The sequence below is a fragment of the Camelina sativa genome, chromosome 3 (genome assembly GCF_000633955.1).
Source record: "Camelina sativa cultivar DH55 chromosome 3, Cs, whole genome shotgun sequence".
NCBI lineage: Eukaryota > Viridiplantae > Streptophyta > Magnoliopsida > Brassicales > Brassicaceae > Camelina > Camelina sativa.
The window spans coordinates 25,636,442-25,657,841 of record NC_025687.1 but is presented as its reverse complement, the minus strand read 5'-3'; the positions used below and the strand labels follow the sequence as shown (position 1 = coordinate 25,657,841).

The 21,400-nt window shown below is 39.6% G+C and overlaps 2 protein-coding genes across 2 annotated transcripts in view; both read left to right on the top strand.

Moving 5' to 3' along the window:
• On the top strand, positions 12,619–16,657 carry LOC104778105 (probable LRR receptor-like serine/threonine-protein kinase At1g51820). Its single transcript, XM_010502473.2, has 13 exons — positions 12,619–12,750; positions 12,849–13,368; positions 13,581–14,056; positions 14,140–14,284; positions 14,374–14,445; positions 14,521–14,592; positions 14,713–14,784; positions 14,865–15,046; positions 15,147–15,370; positions 15,466–15,592; positions 15,681–15,746; positions 15,838–16,027; positions 16,128–16,657. The coding sequence occupies exons 1-13, from the start codon at positions 12,678–12,680 to the stop codon at positions 16,534–16,536; spliced, it is 2,628 nt and encodes an 875-aa protein (XP_010500775.1). The 5' UTR covers positions 12,619–12,677; the 3' UTR covers positions 16,537–16,657.
• LOC104778104 (probable LRR receptor-like serine/threonine-protein kinase At1g51820) overlaps positions 20,371–21,400 on the top strand; it is a 4,544-nt gene continuing 3,514 nt past the window's right edge. Inside the window, exons 1-2 of the mRNA XM_010502471.2 lie at positions 20,371–20,497; positions 20,600–21,125. Coding sequence (XP_010500773.1) covers positions 20,422–20,497; positions 20,600–21,125 — 602 coding nt within the window. The 5' untranslated portion in view covers positions 20,371–20,421. The remainder of the gene's footprint in view (positions 20,498–20,599; positions 21,126–21,400) is intronic.

Sequence of the window (21,400 nt, the reverse complement as noted above, 5' to 3'; positions counted from 1 at the left end):
AGAAGAATTTAAATCCGGTTAGGTTCCAATAAAGTAGAGTCTAAGTCTTTCCGGTGAAACCTTAATGGGATGAAGCTTTTCTGGCCAGGAGAAGGGTCCGAATGTGACGAGGTATTAGCTCATCTCTGTACTCTTAGTTCTGCAACAATGGTCACTAGGAAAAACGGTCAAACTCACAAATGGTTAAAAACATCACAGATTCCGGTCCTAATTCCCACAAGTTTTGGTTCGACTCACATGACAAACTGACTCAATAAAAAGAAAAATAAAGAAAACAAATGTCATAGGTGACCCTCCCCCGGACTTACTTCACACCGTCTCCGGTGTGAAAATAAGCCAAAGAGTTGCATTGAACTTATCTGGCCCAATCGCTCCTCTCTTTTTTTTTCTTTTGTTCTCAGTTCGCCGAGCATGTGCTCGGGTTGCTCGCGTCCTGCGAGCATGTGCTCCGCGTCTTCTTCCAACATACCTGAAACCGAAAAGAGAAGAAACAAATCCTAAAAAGAAAAAGAAAAACTCAGCAATATATACCTAGTGGGTTGCCTCCCACCCAGCGCTTGTTTTAAGTCATTAGCTTGACTCGAAAGCTCCTTAGGCAATAGGAGGGTCGCCTAGGGCGAAGGTTTCACCCCTTGCGTGCTCAGAGGCGGCAAGATATGGTTTCAGCCTCTGTCCATTCACCACAAATTCTCCTCCTTTTGTGTCCAGCAACACAACAGCCCCATATGGTCTAATCTCCTTGATGGTGAAGGGTCCGGACCATCGTGATCTTAGCTTTCCGGGAAACAGTTTCAGCCTAGAGTTGAACAACAAGACTTGATCATTAGGAGCAAAGGTCCTAGTGAGGATCCGCTTGTCATGGTAGGCTTTGGTACGCTCCTTGTAGAGTTTTGAGTTTTCATAGGCGAGGTGCCTAATCTCCTCTAGCTCATGCAGTTGCATCTTCCTCCTTTCATGGGCGCTCTTAGTGTCAAAGTTCAGCATTTTCACTGCCCAAGCAGCCTTGTACTCTAGCTCAACAGGAAGGTGACACGCCTTACCATACACCAAGTGAAACGGTGTAGTCCCCAGGGGTGTTTTGTAGGCGGTTCTATAAGCCCATAGAGCCTCATCTAGCTTCAGAGACCAATCCTTCCTTGTTGTGTTCACTGTTTTTTGCAAAATGCTCTTAATCTCCCGGTTAGAGATCTCAACTTGGCCGCTTGTTTGTGGGTGGTAGGGGGTGGCGACCTTGTGCCTCACTCCATTCTTCTTGAGAAGACTCTCAAAGACCTTGTTAATGAAATGCGATCCACCATCGCTAATGACTACCCGTGGGACACCAAACCGTGGGAAAATAACCGACTTGAACATCTTGAGCACGGTCTTTGCATCATTATTGGGGCTGGCCAAAGCTTCTACCCACTTGGACACGTAATCGACAGCCACCAATATGTACTCATTGCCGAATGAGTTCGGGAAAGGTCCCATGAAGTCAATTCCCCAAACATCAAATACCTCAACCTCCAAGATGAAATTCTGAGGTATTTCATTCCTCCTGCTGATGTTCCCTTGTCTCTGACATGTGTCGCAAGTAGACACGAACCGCTGTGCATCTCTGAACATGGTAGGCCACCAATAACCCGCTTGAAGAGCTTTGGACACGGTTTTGAAAGTAGCAAAGTGTCCAGCATAGGGTGAGCTATAGCAATGAAACAAGACTCCAGGAACCTCCTCCTCAGTCACACACCTCCTGAAAACACCATCCGAACAATGCCTATAGAGGTAAGGCTCATCCCAAAAATACCGCCTTATGTCTTTTATGAACTTCTTCTTCTTGTTCCCCACAAACTCAGTTTGTTCTTTCTCTGCTGCTAGGTAGTTTGCACACTCGCCAAACCAAGGAAAACTCAGCTGTTTGTTGGTATCGATTGCCTTGCACGGGGTTTTCGGAGCATGTGCTCCCAGGCGGAGCATGTGCTCGGCGGGATCAAAGATGCCGATCGAGTAAACATGTTCTTCAGGAAGGCTATCATCCAAGGGTAGCTCTTCTTCTATCCTCATTCTTGACAAGTGATCTGCAACTCCGTTCTCAATACCCTTCTTGTCTTTAATCTCCAAGTCAAACTCTTGAAGCAACAAAATCCAACGGAGTAGCCTTGGTTTTGCATCCTTCTTGGTCAGTAGATACCTCAATGCTGCATGATCAGTGTGAACAACCACTTTGGAACCAACAAGGTATGATCGGAACTTCTCAAAAGCAAACACAACCGCTAAAAGTTCTTTCTCGGTTGTAGCGTACTTGCACTGAGCCTCATCCAAGGTGCGGCTGGCATAGTATATCACGTGCAGCTTCTTGTCTTTTCTCTGTCCCAGAACTGCTCCCACGGCATAATCACTCGCATCAGTCATGACCTCAAAGGGAAGGTCCCAATCTGGCGGTTGTACAATCGGAGCGCTAACCAAAGCTCCTTTGATCGTGTGAAAGGCCTCCAAGCAAGCAGAATCAAAATCAAACTTCACTTCCTTACACAACAGCTGGGTAAGTGGTCTTGCTATCTTGGAGAAATCCTTAATGAACCGTCTGTAGAAACCGGCGTGGCCAAGGAAACTGCGGATCCCTTTTACCGAATTAGGCGGTTGTAAACTCATCATCACCTCAACCTTGGCTTTGTCAACCTCAATCCCCTTTTCAGAAATCTTGTGTCCCAGCACTATCCCATCTCTGACCATGAAGTGGCATTTCTCCCAATTCAGCACCAGATGTTTGTCTTCACACTGCTGCAACACCCTGCACAAATTAGACAAACAAACGGAAAAGGAGCTCCCATAGACGGAGAAATCGTCCATGAAAACTTCCATTATATCCTCAATCAGGTCAGTGAAAATGGACATCATGCATCGTTGGAAGGTCGCTGGTGCATTGCACAAGCCAAACGGCATTCTGCGGTAAGCAAAGGTGCCGTAAGGACATGTGAATGTGGTCTTCTCTTGATCGTCGGGATGGATTGGGATCTGAAAGAAACCTGAATAGCCATCTAAGAAACAGTAGTAAGGATGGTTAGCCAATCTCTCAAGCATTTGATCAATAAACGGCAAAGGAAAATGATCCTTACGGGTCGCAGCATTAAGTTTTCTATAGTCTATGCACATGCGATGTCCCGTAACTGTCCTAGTAGGAATCAACTCATCCTTATCATTCTTAACCACTGTAATTCCACCTTTCTTAGGGACTACATGAACTGGACTAATCCAGGAACTATCAGAAATAGCATAAATTACACCCGCATCTAGAAGTTTCATTATCTCTTTCTTAACAACATCCTTTAGATTCGGGTTCAACCTCCTCTGATGTTCTACCGAAGTCATTGATTCATCTTCTAGATGTATCCTATGCATGCAAAGATCTGGTGAGATTCCTGGGATGTCATCTAGTGAATACCCTAGAGCATTTCTATACTTCCTAAGTTCACAAAGGAGCAAAGCGGTCTCTACATTGTTTAGTTCAGAGTTCACTATCACGGGGTATGTAGAGTTAGGACCTAGGAACGCGTACCTTAGCCCGGCTGGAAGTGGTTTTAGCTCTACCTTTGGAGCTCTTAACTCGCTCCAAGGACCGTCCGCTGACTTTACCGGAGCATGTGCTCCGGAATCCGGAGCAGGTGCTCCCTCGGCGGATTCCTCCCCTGATTGGTTCTCATCGTCTAGGCTGGCGTAAGCTACCAGTTGCTGGAACCGTGTACCTGCATCCAAAATGCGTGTAAAACCATCAGCTTCCTCATTCAAGAATCCATACTTACCCTCTGCCTTTGTCAAGGCAACCTCCAACGGGTCGAGAGTGAGAACTTCATCGGTAACCTCATGTGCAACCTCTGAACCATCATCAACCACAAAAGTCTGACCATCTATCATAGGTTTCTTGAGCAGCTTATTCATCTCAAACCTTGCGATCATATCCCCCAGCTGGAGATCGATCGCTCCCCCTTGCACATCTATAATCGCACCAGCTGTGCATAAGAATGATCTACCTAAGATCAGGGGGTCACGTGGTTCTTCTTCAAGTTCCAGAACCACAAAGTCTGCTGGTATAAGCGTGTCCCCTATCTGGACATGTAAATCCTCCAACACTCCTATGGGGCGCTTGGTGGATCTATCCGCGAATACTAACGAAATCCGTGTAGACTTGAACTTCGTGTATCCCAGCCTTTTAGCCACTGAGTATGGCATAAGGTTCACACTGGAACCTAGATCACAGAGGGAGTTTGCAAAAATCGTTTTACCGATTCTCACGGATAAGACAAATCGCCCTGGATCATCTCTCTTCTTTAGCACTTTGTTTTGCAGCACAGCATTGCACTCTCTTGAAACCATCATCACGTTCTCTTCCTCTGACACTCTCCCAGAAACTAACCCTTTCACATATCTCTTCAAAGCAGGTATCATCTGAACAGCATCAGCTAGGGGTAGTTTTACCGTCAATTCTCTCAACATCTCCTTGCACTTTGCATCCTCCAAATCCTTGCGAGATTTCTTAGGAGGAACAGGGTAAGGAACCCTAGGGGTGTACACGCGTGCAGGAGGTACCTCAGTAGGAACGGTCTGATCGGGAGTCGGGAGCACGTGCTCGCTGGGTGGGAGCACATGCTCGCCGGATGCTTCGGCTTCTTTTTGACTCAACGGTGGAGTCTCAGCAGCATGTTGAGGAAGGTATTCTTCAGCAATACCCTTGCCCTTGTCAAGCCTAGCGGATGGTGCTTCTCTAGGGGGTAACTTCTTTCCTCCCCTTAGCTCAATCGCATTGACATACTCGTTCCGCGGGTTTGCTTCCCCTTTTCCGGGCAGAGTCCCAGGAGTTCTTTTCACGGCTTCAGCAGTCTGTGCAACCTGAACATCAAGCTTCTTCACATGTGACATTACTGCCTCATACTTCCCATTAAGGTCATTGTACATGGTATCGACCTTAGCGTTGATTTCCACTGAAGCTTTTTGTTGATTCACCAAGAGTTGTTGCATCATGTTTTTCAGCTCATCCTGAGAGCTGCTAGCAGGTGAAGATCCCAACTGCTGGTTGGTGAAAGGCGGTGCTTGCTGAGCGCTTGTATATGCCTGCTGGTTCCCCCCTTGGAAACGGTTTTGAGTGGGCACAAACTGTTTGCCTTGGAAGTTATTTGAGAAGGTTTTCTGATAACCCATCTGATTCTGAGCTCCTTGCAGTGGATACACCTGATCCTGAGGATTCTCCACGTTGGTGCTTCTATAGGACAAATTCGGATGGCTTCTGTAGTTCGGGTTGAAACCCCTGTTCTGCACAAAACCTTGCCCACTCACATAATTAACCTCCATCGTTTCATCCTCTCCATCACAAATCTCCTGAGCTAGCGGCATGTCTCCGGTCTCATCGACAAAATGGACAGTTTTCTGGCTCCCCTTCAGAAGAAGGTTCACCTTGGCTGTCAACTCGTCAATCTTTTGCGTATCGACACTGTTGACCTTCACGGACCTGTCATACTCAGGAGCCTTGTTGCTGGAGCTTGCAGCTAGGTTCTCAATCAACTGATATGCTCCTTCCTTAGACTTTGTCATAAAATCCCCATTGCTGGCCGAGTTGAGAGCGTTTCTGTAGTCCCAGTTAACTCCATCATAGAAAATGCCCAGAATCTGTTCATCACTGAATCCATGGTGCGGACACTCTCTACGGTACTCTTTGTACCTCTCCCAAGCCTCGCAGAAGGCTTCTCCAGTGTGCTGTTGGAACGATGAAATCTTGTTCCTCAGGGCAGCGGTCTTAGCCTTGGTGTAGAAATGGTCCAGAAACGCAGATCTACACTGTTCCCATGATGTCAGAGACCCAGGTGGCAATGACTTCAGCCAACGTGAAGCTCTATCCGCAAGAGAGAAGGGAAAGAGCTTGCACTTCAGAAAGTCTGGCGGTATCCCATTTGAACCAGTGGTGCTACATATCTCCTCAAAATTCTCGATGTGGTCCATCGGAATCTCAGCTGGGAGACCGTGAAATAGGTGCTGCTTCACTAGAGAGATCATCTGTGGCTTGATCTCAAAATCTTGTCTCGGGATGGTGGGAGGAACAATCGCCGCTCGGTTGGTGTAGAACACATGCGGGTTGTCCTTGTCCCCAATGGACGGTTGTGGCGGCGCGGCTCTTTCGTGTTGAGCACGGAGCAACTGCCCCAACTGTTGTCGAAGTTGCTGCAACTCGGCAGCCATATCCTCATTGTTTCTGTTGTCACCCATGTTGACGGATTGAAACTTTCTGTTCTTGCGGTTTGTTCTTTCTGCCAAAGAGAGCTCTGCGGCTGACAAAGCAACTAGTTCTTCGGTGTTGTTTCTTCTTGTAGATCTTCTTGACATGCACCTGAAACACACGCAAAGAAGAAGCAGAAAGACAAATCAGTAAGGTCTTAGTCTAGTAATTTCGCCGAAAACCAAAGGTAAAAATTTGGTCCCCGGCAACGGCGCCAAAAACTTGATACACAGAGTTTTAAACCCTATTTTCCTACTGCAAGTGCACAGCAAAGAAGTAGTACTTAGGGGTCGAATCCCACGAAGACCAAGTTTTACTCTATGGTTCTATTGGTTCAATTTCAAGCTAAGACAATTCAAAGTTGGGTTTGTTTGGTAACAGTAACGCGATTAAAACGGTATAAAAAGGCAATAAGCAAAACACTAGATCAGGGGTAATTCTCGGGAATTTCAGAGATAGCAACTAAACAACTATTCAGGGCATAGATTAAGTACCAGTCTAGAACTCAAACATAAATATAAACTGATCCACTGTCGTGGTATCAATAACTCTATCTGATCGATTCTGTGCGGAAACGCGGAGCACGTGCTCAGACATCCGGAGCACATGCTCGGCGGTCCATAAACCCTAAACTGTCGTTTGAGCCCAGAATCGCAGACAAGCATTAAAGAACAGGAATGATAAGTTCACAAATCACCTACACATCAACTTTCGCAGGTCTAGGATAATTTGCCCACTAATGTCTTTTCTAGCAACCTATTACACTTTTGATGAATAGATAAACCTAGAATCATAGATTGGGTGATCAAATCAACCTAAGCATTAAGTCTAACAATAGTGAAGACAATCGATTATATAAAGCCCTATTTGTGTTCTGTTGCTAACCCATGAAACCCCTTTTGAAACCCCTAATCTAGCAAAGAAAACTACTCAGACATAGAGAAATGAATCATAGCAAAAGATGAGAAATTCAATGACATAAAAATAAAAAGGGTTCAGAGAATGCTTCACAAGGTAGCCGCTCTTCTCCCTCTCACAAAAACGTCGCTCAAAAACAAAAGAAAAAGGTATATCCCTCTCTCCTAAAAACCCTAGGTTAAATAGCATACAAGTAGAGAAAAATAAGGAAAGATTCCAAATTCAAATCTCCCTATTAAAAAGCGATCTCAGCCCTCTTTCTCTCACAAAGGATCGCCTAAAATAAGGGGAATTAGGCAGGGAATCGGCGCCTAGATGCTTGCCACGTGTCGTCATGAAACCGTAGAGTTGGGAGCATGTGCTCGGAAATCGGGAGCATGTGCTCCTGGGTCTAAAATCAGCTTTTCTGCTCCAATTCAACTCCTTTCTGCTCCGGTTGCTCCTGCTGTTCCAATCCTTACTTTTAGCTTCCTAGCCTCTTATTATAACCTGAAAAGGACTCAAACAACTACAAAACTATCAAATAAACGGGGTCAAAGTGAGTCAAAACCGTAACATATCAGTGAGCACCCTCAAGATGCGACTCGATCATCACCTCTCAGACGACACGTGTCAAGCTGCCACTCGATCAACGATCTCAAGCCACCATTCGATCAAACTTCCTAAACTCCGACTCGATCGACGCTCTTAAACCGACGTCCTGGTTTTGTTCTGAAGACACGTCCGAGAAGGGTTCCTGAACCGACGTTCTATATTGTCGTTTTATGTTTTAGGGATTTCCATGTTTTACTATAAATACGTTTTGTTAAGTTTTTACTCAGACATCTGGATTTTCCTTAAGGTTTACTAGCCACCTAAAACGTTCTCTAATCTTGTAATCCAGATAGCTTTGATTTTATTGAGTTTTTGCACTGGATTTCTTATACAAAGTTGTTCACCTCATTTTTATCTACCTCATGATGCTTGATTCAATGCTTTCTGAGTTTGTATCCTTGATGATTATTTCTGGATCTGAGTAGTGTTAGAGTTCTTGAGGATGGGATAAATTAGGTGGAGGATCTTAGTATGTAGGGTGTTTAAGTTTAGATTCGTATAATCCCTTATGGACTAGAGTTAGAAATACTAGTTTCTCTCTTATCAATTGGAACTAGGTCTTAGACATTTCCGCATCCAAAAGGTGTTTGATGAAATGTCTGACCAACTAGTGCCAGAGACTTGCATTCCTAGCCTAAGAGATTAGTTGTCTAGCGTGTTCGTTGACGTGAATGAACTGGTTCGTCATGCCTGGTTGACCATGTTTCTCTAGCGAGAGCTAGGTTTGGAAGTGTTCGAGTTTGAGTTGCTTCTGCCAAGAGATTGGATTAGCTAAGTTATGATGTTCATTGTCTAGGGATAGTTTTCTTGTGGCATGTTAAACACTTGGTAGACTAGGAGACTCCGCCGATATCAATTACTCTCATCCTTAGGACTTCTATCTTTTTGATTGATATTGCATTTTTGTTCTTGTTATCTAGTTCATGTTTAAAATCGTTTTCTGCTTTTACTCATTCAGTTTCGCTTCTTGTCATGCATGTTCGTTTCTAATCTTGTAGTTCATTTCCGTTTTGCATTTTTATCATTCTAGGATTGTTAGAAATAAACACTCTCTTTGAATTTGCTTGACTTGTAAAATCCTGATTGCATCTTGAGTGATAGTAAAGTGTCCCAACTGGATTGACACCTTAAGTATTACAACTGCATAAGGTTAATTGAACCTACTAGGACACACAAAAATCCTAGTATCAAACGCTTGGTTCACGGTCTGTGGTTCTAGGGGAATGTGTGGAGAGATTCTCATGGAGAGGTTGTATTTGGGATTGGGTTTGACAATGTTGTTTTTTCCGGCGGGTTTGCATCTCGTGATTATTTTGGGGAGGTGGTGTGCCGTCAGAAGAAGACGACGAGGGGAGTGGATTGGGTTGGATAGAGGTTGGTGGAGAGGTGGAGGACGACGATGATGGCTGAGTTTCAGGGGAAGCATTAGACAAGGGAGTGGTTGAGAGGTTTGGGGAAGAAGATGTTTCAGTTTGGGTTTGATTCCATGGGCTTGGAGTGGGAGATGGGCTTTGTGGCTGTGGATTTGTTGTTGGGCTTGCTTCTTGTGGGCTTCGAGAATCAAATAAGGGTAGCAAAGGGGAAACAGAGGAGCGTACCTGTGATGATGCTGCCACAGTATCTGTGGAACGGTGACCAGCCAAAGACGCCATCGAGTGGTGACAGTGAGGAATCGTGATCACGGGTGTCGGCGGGAGCTGTACAAACGGCCGGAGGACAAGAATTTTGGTGACGGCAGGGGTGGGTATTGTTGACGATATTGAGGCAGCTGATGGTGAAGGATGAATTGTTATAAATGGGTAGATTTTCTCATCGAATTTGACATCGCGAGACGTGTATATGCAACCGGAGCTGGGCTGGAGGCAAAAATAGGCACTTTGAGTCGGGGATTAACAGATGAAGACACACGGGGTGGACCTATCTTCGAGTTTGTTGGTGTTGTACGGACAAAGCAGAGGGAAGCATAAGCAGCCAAACGCACGAAGCTTCGTGTAGTTAGGAGCAGTGTTGAAGAGCTTCTGGAACGGCGATGTCATAGCAATGACCGGAGTTGGCATCCGGTTTATGAGGTATACTGCAGCAGCGAAGGCGAACGTCCAATATGTCTTTGGGATACCCGCGTGTGAGAGAAGAGTCAACCCAGTTTCGACAATATGCATGTGCTTCCGTTCGGAGACTCCATTGTGTTCGGGGGTGTGAGGTGGAGAGGTGAAGTGAGAGATGCCAGCAGTCATGAGGAAAGGACGGAGTGCAATAAACTCTCCACCATTGTCAGTGTAGAGCGTACTAATCTTGGTGTTGAAGCGGTTTTCGACAAGAGCTTTGAAAGATATGAAGGTTTCACGTACTTGTGACTTTGTTTTGAGAGGGTAGATCCATGTGTAGCGTGAGTAGTGATCAATGAAGATAACATAATATTTGTAGTCGTCGATTGAGGTAATGGGGGATGACCAAACATCTGAGAAAATGTATTCTAGAGGTCTGGTGGAAACAATTGTTGATTCAGAAATAAGGTAGTTTATGAGCTTTATTAATGGAGCAATCTGGACATAATGAAGAAGATGATACAGATTGCGAGCAAGGAAGAGAATAAAGAGAAAGAACATTTTTGAGAATAGAAAGAGAGGGATGTCCTAAGCGATGATGCCAATCAGACATAGAAGGTTTTGATGTGGTGTTGGCAAAGAAAGAGGTGATGGTGGAGGTGGATAGTGGCCATTCATACAGCTCATCCTTGGTTTGCCGCAGATTAACGGGACACCCGAGAACAAATCCTTCACCTGAAAATACGCAGGAAAGAATTCCTCAGAGACCTTGTTAGCATTACACAGGCGGTAAATAGATATGAGATTTTTGCTAATGTGGGGAACACATAAAACGTTTGTTAACTATAAAGGTTTAGCAGATGAGGTAGAAGAGAGTAGGGATAATGAACCAATGTGCGTTATAGGGATACCAATACCGTCACCAAGAAGAACACTGTCGTTGCCACTGTATGGTTGATGGAGAGAGAGGTTTTGCAGATCACTTGTCATGTGGTGAGTCGCACCACTGTCCATGACCCATGGACTTGCACTGGACGAGTTTCCCATGACCAAATTTGCTCGTGGTTGCCAGGGACGGAACTGCGGAGTCATTTGATTATTGAAACCGTCGTGTTGTTGTGAGTGTTGCTGACAACGTTTAGCATTGTGGCCGTACACACCACATAGTTGACAGCGACCTTGGTATCCTCTGCTCTTTGCCTTGGTAGGATTGAGAGGTAGAAATATTGGCAGAGACCGGTGCAGACATGGGCACAGAGGCAGAGGTGGCCATTAATTTGGCTTCCTTATTGAGCAGTTTCTCATGGATCTCGGTAAGAGACGGAGGTGTATCCCTGCCTTCCATTTGATCAACGACCGATTTGTACTCCTCAGGGAGACCATCAAGGACAAACTCAATCTGAGCCTCTGGTTCAATCGGTTTGCCAAGGAGAGCTAGCTGATCAAAACGAGTGGTTAACCCTTGAAGATAAACATCAATGGACTTATCACCGTTTGTGTAGTGTTTGAGCTGAATCCGGAGTTGTTGAACATGACCCCAGCTTGGGTTGGCATAAGTGGCAGAGATCTTCTTCCACATCTCTGCAGAGGTTGTAGTTTTGGAAACTACAGACTGGATTGAAGAGGAGAGGGTGCCGAGGAGGCCGCTGTAGATAAGTTTTTCTTGACGGCGCCATTTGCTGTAGGCAGGGTTCAGGGTGGTCTGATCACCAGTGGTGATCGTTGGATCAGGCGGAATCGATGAACCATCAATATAGCCCGCAAGATCGTAACCATCAAGGAGAGAGTGAATTTGAAGGCTCCAAGTCATGTAGTTGACGGTGGTAAGCTTAGTGATATTCATCATATTGATATTAAGGAGAGAGGGGGTGGTGTCAACAGCTTCAACAGCAGCCATGACGAGAGGAAATAGGAAGGATAGTCTAGAAGAGACGAAAGAAAGAGAGAAAAACAGAGAAGAAAGAGAGAGGAGAAAAGCGGAGAGGCTGCTAAAAAAAATTTAGGCTCTTGATACCATGTTAAGTGAATGTCTTCTCTATTATTACAAAGAGTAGAATACATATTTATACATGAACAGAAGAGTAACCTCTAGGTTAAGTATAATAAGAATGTTTTTAATATGTTACAAATCAAATATTCAGTAATAAAGGAGAATCCTTTTCATATCTGTTACAGATATATGTTCTGGTATGTTGATCTGTTCTATACTTTGTTTTGATTATTCTGTCCTAAAAACGTTTGGCATTCGAAGATTTATTTTTTTTTTTGGAAAAACATATAAAAGAGATTTATTTTTTCTAAAATATTTTATGTAATATATGCAGTACTAAATTCATCAGGCACACAAGTAGAGGCAATATAATTATCTGAATCCTACAAATTTATAAATCATTGGATGTTGCATTGGCATGCACAAACAATATGATAAAATAAACTCGACACAATTGGAGTTTCGGAGTAATCATAAGCGACTTCTTAAACATTACAAGCTTTTGATCGTTTGACTTTTTACGGTTGATCGGTCCAGGTAGACAAAGACTCAATCAAAGAGACAAATCAATCAATGGAAATGCCATTAGAAAAGTCAAAGTCAACGAATACGTAAGAGAGTATTCGATCACTAAATAACTCTTGTCAATTGTTGTCATTGTTGACGAAAAACAAATACCACTTATCATTTTATTCCGACTTGCTCTAACGAATCATTTCGAATCGTGAGAAATGATTGTCTATGGATTGTTTTATTCAATTCATTAATCTTATAAGAAGTTGACTAAAGACTTTCTGAGAAGTGGTTCATTTAGTCCATCGTCTCATATGCATAACTTGCATTTAAAAAATAAAATATAAAAGCTCTCTGTTGGACAGTAAGGAGAACAATGGAGGGACATTGTGTCATCATTGCAACCTTTTTTCTGATACTTCATATTGTTAGAGCTCAAGATCCAACCGGTACGTAAAAAGTTGTCGTTTTAATCTTTATATGTGCTAGTTCTTGAACGGTTTATCTTAGATTATAAGATATTTTTTCATCGATTTTGTCTTATCAGGATTCATTAGTGTGGATTGTGGTTCTCGTGAGCCTCCATACAATGAAGCCAAAACTGGTTTAACATATACATCAGATGCTGATTTAGTCAACAATGGGAAAACCGGTAGAGTTGCCAAGGAATTCGAACCGCTCTACGATAAGCCGACTTTGACACTAAGATATTTTCCAGATGGAGTACGGAACTGCTACAATCTAAATGTCACCCGCGACACCAACTATCTGATAAAGGCAACATTCGTATATGGAAATTACGATGGTCTTAATGTTGGGCCAAATTTCGACCTTTACTTGGGTCCAAATTTGTGGACAACGGTGAGTACTAATGACGCTATAGAGGAGATCATCCATGTGACCAAATCCAATTCTTTACAGGTGTGTCTTGTTAAGACTGGAATAAGTATACCTTTTATAAATGTTTTGGAGCTACGACCAATGAAGAAAAATATGTACGTTACTCAAGGCGGTTCACTGAAGTACTTATTCAGGGTGTACATTAGCAATTCAAGTAGTCGTATAAGGTATGAACGGATCTAAAGTTTCATGTTACATTTATAAACATGTTTTAAAACGTCAATTTCTAGTGTTCGAATTATTTTTTTTCTTTATATATCCAGCGTTTACATTTATAGTTGAAAAAATGTTGTAAAATTAATTCTATTTCATAAAAAAAAAAAAACATTTCACATGTCAATGGTTTTTGCATTTGAAACATTTGAAAGCCATATGTTAGGTACCCGGATGATGTCTATGATCGTAAATGGTACCCGCTCTTCCAAAACTCATGGACACAAGTAACTACGACTCTCAATGTAAACACAAGTATTACTTATGAACTACCACAAGGTGTAATGGCAAGAGCTGCAACGCCCCTAAAAGCTAACGAGACCTTGAACATTACATGGACCGTAGAGCCTCCTACAACACAGTTTTACTCCTACATGCACTTTGCCGAGCTTCAGACTTTAAGGGCCAACGATACAAGGGAACTCAATGTGACGCTGAATGGAAAATATACATATGGACCTTATAGTCCTAAACCACTAAAAACCGAAACCGTATTTGACTTAAGCCCGGAGCAATGCGACGGAGGGACATGCATTTTGCAGGTTGTGAAGACGCTGAAATCTACCCTTCCACCTTTACTTAATGCTATGGAGGCTTTCACCGTGATTGATTTCCCTCAAATGGAGACTAATGGCGATGATGGTATGTTTATTTTTACATTCTTGATCTTATCTACAAGTCTTTGCGTTTTATGTTTAGATTCTTGATATAGCCAAGCTTTACAGTTTCTGGTATCAAGAATGTTGAAGATACTTACGGATTGAGTAGAATCAGTTGGCAAGGAGATCCATGTGTCCCCAAAATGTTTTTGTGGGATGGTCTAAATTGCAACAACTCGGATAATTCTACACCACCAATAATCACTTCCTTGTGAGATGAATCTTTCAATACAATTTGTATCAGTTTCGAATCATGTTAATTTTAACCTATTATCTTACACTCTTTTTTTTTGTCTCTAGAGACTTATCTTCAAGTGGACTAACTGGGATCATCACCCAAGCCATTCAGAATCTAACTCATCTGCAAGAACTGTAAGTATCTCAACGGTTAACCAAACTAGTTTTGCCTTGGAATATGAGTCATATATGGGTTCGTTCATTTTTCAGGGACTTGTCAGATAATAATTTGACTGGAGAAGTACCTGAGTTTTTAGCTGACATAAAATCACTCTTGGTCATGTAAGTTTATAATGAGACATGCAAATTTGTTTTGTTTTGTTTTTTAAAAACTTGGTTAACCTTTCTTTTGCTGAATATGCTTGCTTAAAATAGTTTTTAACTCTTTGTCTACTCCAACAGAAACTTAAGTGGTAATAATCTCAGTGGCTCAATTCCTCCCTCACTTCTTCAGAAGAAAGGAATGAAGTTAAAGTAAACTAATTTTATCTTTTTGATTATTATCACGTCGGTTGATGTAATATAGTATCTTTACCAACACTCATATTTTGCAGTGTCGAAGGCAACCGTCATCTTGTTTGCACAACTGGTTCATGTGTGAACAAAGGAGATGATGGACATAAGAAAAAGAGTGTCGTAGTGCCAGTTATTGCATCAATTGCTTCAATAGCTGTTTTTATAGGTGCATTGGTTCTGTTTTTCATTCTTAGAAAGAAAAGGACATCAAAAATGGAAGGTATTTCTAATTATAAATGATCTCAAAAGTACTATTACAACATACCTAAATATCAAAGTTAAGTACTAAGTCTGACTACTTTTTTTGCTTGACACCTTAGGTTCAGATGGTAGATCGCCTAGATCATCTGCACCAGCAATAGTGACAAAAAATAGAAGGTTTACTTACTCACAAGTTGAGATAATGACAAATAACTTCGAAAGAATCCTTGGGAAAGGAGGGTTTGGAATCGTTTATCATGGTTTTGTCAATGGCACTGAACAAGTAGCTGTTAAGTTACTTTCCCATTCATCATCTCAAGGATATAAACAATTCAAAGCTGAGGTAAGCTCTCACCTTCATCCTTATCTAGAACTAAAAAACATTGGTGAACCTTTTCCTAGCACTTGAACTTCTGAGTTATGGTTTTTGGTGTATAGGTAGAACTTCTTCTTAGAGTTCATCACAAGAACTTGGTCAGTCTTGTTGGGTACTGTGACGAAGGAGAGAACTTGGCACTTATCTATGAATACATGGCCAATGGAGATCTAAAAGAACAAATGTCAGGTAAAACCCAAAGAAGATTGAGTGACTTATTTATGTTCTTTGGAGGTAACATAAAACTTGGACACTAATATGTTCTTTTAAGAAACAGGAACACGTAACCGCTTTATCTTGAATTGGGGAACAAGACTAAAAATCGTTGTCGAGTCTGCACAAGGTTGGTTTAGAAATTACTTAGATATTACCCCCATACTATTTTCTACTGTTTGTTTATTTGCTATTAATTAAAAATGATTGTTGTTGCCTAGGACTCGAGTACTTGCATAATGGATGCAAACCACCAATGGTTCATAGAGATGTTAAAACCACAAATATATTGTTAAATGAGCAATTCCAGGCCAAACTTGCTGATTTTGGGCTTTCCAGATCATTCCCAATCGAAGGTGAAACTCATGTGTCAACAGCTGTTGTTGGAACCCTTGGATATCTAGATCCTGAGTAAGTATAACTGCTTAAAAAAATTCTTCTTTTAGTGATAAAGAAACTTAGTGAATCATTATGTTGATATTAATTTTTTTTTAATATATATTTTTTCCAGATACTATAGAACAAATTGGTTGACAGAAAAGAGTGATGTTTATAGTTTTGGTATTGTATTATTGGAGATTATCACAAACCGACCCGTGATCGACCAAAGTCGCGAAAAGCCACATATAGCAGAATGGGTAGGAGTAATGCTTACAAAAGGAGACATCAACAGCATCATGGATCCTAGTTTAAATGAAGATTATGATTCTGGCTCTGTTTGGAAAGCTGTTGAGCTAGCCATGACTTGTCTAAATCCTTCTTCATCAAAAAGACCAACCATGTCCCAAGTTGTTATTGAATTAAACGAGTGTCTCGCATCTGAAAATTCAAGGGGAGGAGCGAGTAGGGATATGGACTCTAAGAGTTCTATAGAAGTGAGCTTGACCTTTGATACCGAAGTCAGCCCAAGGGCTCGGTAGTTTATACATACAATAATTTTCTCGCCCCTGCCACATGGATTTTTGTTTATCTGTTTCTATGTAATGTAATAAAATTTGTCTCTGTATTATATCAGTCATCTCTGAATTCAAACTCTTATTTTTTATTTTCCTAATTTGTTCTTCAGTTCAATTTTTAGCTGAGAAAATGGGAGGGTGAAGGTGAAAAAATGAAAAGTTATCGTACTTTTTGGAACAAAAACTTGGAGTTTTGCAAGACGAAATAATTCTCAACAGAACTTAGGTGGTTGGTTTGTACTAAAGGACTCGGTATAACAACTGTACTCAAGTCTAATGAGTTTTGCAATTTGTAAATTTGTAAAGGACTGGCATTATGTTTGGGTGCCCATATATACACTAACTTTAAAGTTGTTTGACAGAAAAGATAATTGCATGTTGATAACACAAAAAGCATAATTAATTATTTTAAGTGCTACATGTAACAACCCGACAACCACTTTTTTTAATGTTTCTTAAGTCTTTTTTGGTTCGTGGACCCATCCTTATCCAGTAGTTAGTTTGTTACGTCTAGAAGACTTTAATGACTTGTTCGAACCAAATATTTTAGAAAATACTGATTGAGATTTAACCGCTATACTATGAGTAATATTATACATTGTGATGCCCTCAAAACTACTTATCTATTTTGTTGCCTAAAACCCTTGCTTGTTGTGCTTTAGCTCTGGGCTGACCTGCTCGCACGGTTCCAACAATTATTTCTCAAAAAAGTTACCCATTTTAAATTTACTTCAGCTCAAACATGTTTAATTGTAAAAGTTTTCTCATAATAATTGAAACTAGGATGTTACACTATTGATATGACCCTCATGCTACTAACAACCTTGCAGTTGTAATACTGTAGGGGTCGAATCCACATAGACTCTAGATCACACAATAGACTTATTAATCTTTTAATTATGCTAAATCAAAATTATAATATTAAAAACAATCAAAAACAGAATTAAAAAGTGTTGTAAATTTAAGAATTAAAAACGCTAGGTCTAGGGAAATTCTAGGATATCATATCAATCAATTAATTAAGATTGAATGAATAAAAATCAGATATAGAATTCTAAACTCAATTGTAAAACAAATCAGTCCTCACTGCAAATATTATCTAAGTTTTAAAACCCGAAAATTCAAATCGCTTTGCAAAATTCAAGTTAAAAACCAACTTTGAAAATAAGTTTAGATTTGTTCACAAAATTACTAAATTAATTCTCTTTGCAGAAAGTAATTTTTTCATCAAATGTTTTATCAGGAAAATCAAGTATATTCTCATATCAATTTACTTTCCTAAGTTATTAATTCTAGGTGATCAATCAAGAATTAATATGAAGAACAATCAAAGATGAAGATCAAAGAAGATAATGAATCTTAAGTATTAAGAGATCTAATAAACCATAAAGTCCCTATGAAAATCCTGAACCTAACAAGAGATCTACTCAGACATAATGAATGAAACAAAAACCATGAATAAAATAGATATCATAAAAGAATTCAAAAAAAAAAACAAAGGAGTTTAGAAGCTTCTATTAAGAGGGCTGGATTATTGACTTGTCTCTCCAAAAGCTCTCAGGGTTTCTCTCTCCCAAAAAGTTCCACAAAAAAATAAAACTTAGGTCTAAAGAAATATTGGAGTTTAAAAGCTTCTCTCAACAGGGGTGAGTTATTGGCTTGTCTCTCCACATACTCTCAGGATTTCTCTCTCAAAAATTTACAGAAAATAAAACTTAGGTCTAAACAATGATCTAGAAAACATATTTAAATATATTCGTAAAACACGGATTGATATTAACTGCAAATAAGGAAAACTTTAGGGAACTTTGTAAATCTTCCAAAAGTTTTAGAAAAACTTCGTATTCGTCTTGTGAGAACTGCATCGATCGATGCCATCACTTGCATGATCGATGCATATATATCTCTTAACTTGTCTTCAAACTTCACAGCTCAGCCTTAAAGCTTAAATATGCTCCAAATCTTTATATTTAGCTCTATCATATTCCATCTCTGACAATGAATACCTTATCTTATAAAGACTAAAAAACAATCTAAAAAACAAATAAAAAAACTCAAAAACCATACTTATATGGTTAAAACCGTAAAAACCATCGTATATCAACCATGTATGCACCACTACATTTTCTCTATTTTGGATATAACAAAAATCAAGTTCACATCCTCGATGACCATAACTCAACTGCTCCTCTTATAACAGCCACGAGGTAGATAAAGTCAAAACGATCCATAATTTGAGAAAAGTTATATGAATGTAAGGTCTTAAACAGTTCTTTAACCAATGTGTTATTATCATTAAATTTTGTTTACTCTCTGCACGTGTGGTGCCGTGGTGGGTTTGTTATGTGATCAGTTCTTCCCATATTTATTGATGGGACGGTGTAAACTGCAGTTACGTCTAAAAAAAATTATATAATATAAATAATATGTTATATATTCATTAAGATCACAACTAGTGAAGGCTACATACACCATACATGTCAATGACTATTTCAAAATCAATAACGTTTGCTTACACGTTTAGGATTTAGGGTTTAGGGTTTGTCCACTTAATATTTAATTAAATCAAATTATTTGCCCATCTAATTTTTATGTAAAACTTATATTCTCAATGATTTCTTAATTAAGGAATGATCATCTAAACTGCAAATATTCATATTTTTATGAGATGACATTTTAAAATACAAGCAAATTTTAAACTTTTGTAACCAAGTTGACATATTATATTGATAAAAATATATATTCTAGTTTTTTATTATATATGTTGCTTATAAATCATTTTATTTTATTAACTTTACTTTGTAATATAAATTTATATCCATTAAATTATTTTATAAATGCCTAAATATTCTAAAGTCGCTCAGATGAGGTTAAATGCTAGGTTTTAGGTCGCCATCCGAATATTTAAAACTCAAAATATTGGATGTAATATATAAACTACCTGTATGTAAAATACTTCGAAGAATTAAATTCATCAAGCACACAACTAATGCAGGCTCCAGTTTTGATGTCACAAACAAAAAAAAAATTACGAAATTTCCAATTAAAAAAAAAAATCTTCAAGCACACAACTAGTGCAGGCTCCAGTTGTGATCTCAGAAATAAGAAAAAAATTACGAAATTTCGAATTAGAATAAAAAAAAAAAATCAAAGTCAACGAATATGGTAGATCATTTGAAGCTTGTGCAGCACGTCTCCATCATTCCTTATTTTTCCACGTCGACTACGCCGAAGTTCTATACAGAATTGACTTAGCCACAGAAACAAACTTGTAGCAATTATTAGAATCGTTTCATGATCCATAAGTTTAGATAACAACCTTATGAGCCTCTTGTAATTATTATTTTGACGCAAAACGTATTATTGCCAAAACAATTCTTTTACTAAATTACTATTTGATAAAACCTTTAACATAATGAGAATCAAAAACTAAAAATTAAATAAACAAGCAAACTCAGACTCATTCTATAAACTATATATATATATATACTCAATTATTTATCTATTCAAGAATTTTAATCTTATAAAGAGTTGGCTGTGAATTTTGATCAGTGGCTTATACAGTTGTNATGTCAGATTTGTATAATGCCCATTCTTAATCTATTTTTAAGAATGAAATATTAAGATAACAGAACAAGAAATGCTTTTTGAAAAGTAACAGAACATGACAAAAATAAAAGTTCAAAGCGACAAATAAAATCAATGATAGTTTGCTTCTTTTTTTCAAGACAAAATTTTAAGAGTAATCTCTACCAAATCAACGAACCACGAGAAACATTGTTATAAACAAAAAAAAAAAAAAAAAAAAAAAAAAACAGAAGCCGTCTCATTTGGACAGTAAGGAAAACAATGGAGAGATATAGTTCTGTGTTCATTGCCATTTTTGTGCTGATACTTCGTCTTGCTCAAGCTCAAAATCAAACAGGTACGCCATGAATTTGTTGATTTAATATATGTGTGTGTGTGTTCTTCAACTGTTCTTAGATGATTTGACTACGAAATAATAGTTCAGCTATTTTCTTAACAGGATTTATCAGTGTAGATTGCGGTTTATCCCCTCCCGAGTCACCATACAATGCACCCCAAACCGGTTTAACATATGCATCAGATGCCGGTTTAATAAATAGTGGGAAGACTGGTGGAATCGCCAAGGAATTCGAACCGTTCGTTGATAAGCCGGCTTTGACACTGAGATACTTTCCAGACGGAGTACGAAATTGTTACAATCTAAACGTCACCCGCGACACCAACTATTTGATCAAGGCCACATTTGTATATGGAAATTACGATGGTCTTAATGTCGACCCCAACTTTGACCTTTACTTTGGGCCAAATTTATGGACAACGGTGAGTAGTAATGACACGATGGAAGAGATCATCCATGTGACCAAATTCAACTCTTTGCAGATCTGTCTTGTTAAGACGGGAATAAGTATACCTTTTATAAATGTTTTGGAGCTACGACCATTGAAGAAAAATGTGTACGCTACTCAAAGCGGTTCACTGAAGAACTTATTCAGGTTGTATATTAGCAATTCAAGTCGTCGTATAAGGTACTAAACGATCCAAACTTTCATGTTACATAAACATACGTCAGACTCTTGACTGATTGTTTGGATTTACGTATACATACATGTTATATCGTAAATATTTTCTTACGATATTTCGCGTTCTAATTAAATTTGGTTTTATAATCAAACTGCAAGAACAGATAGAGAAACACAGGTATTTTGAGTTTCATTTATAATTTAGTAAAAAAGATTTTTGAAAAGCATGGTTTTATTTTTTTCTTGAAAGATATCAAGATTTTATATGTCGATAGTTTTTT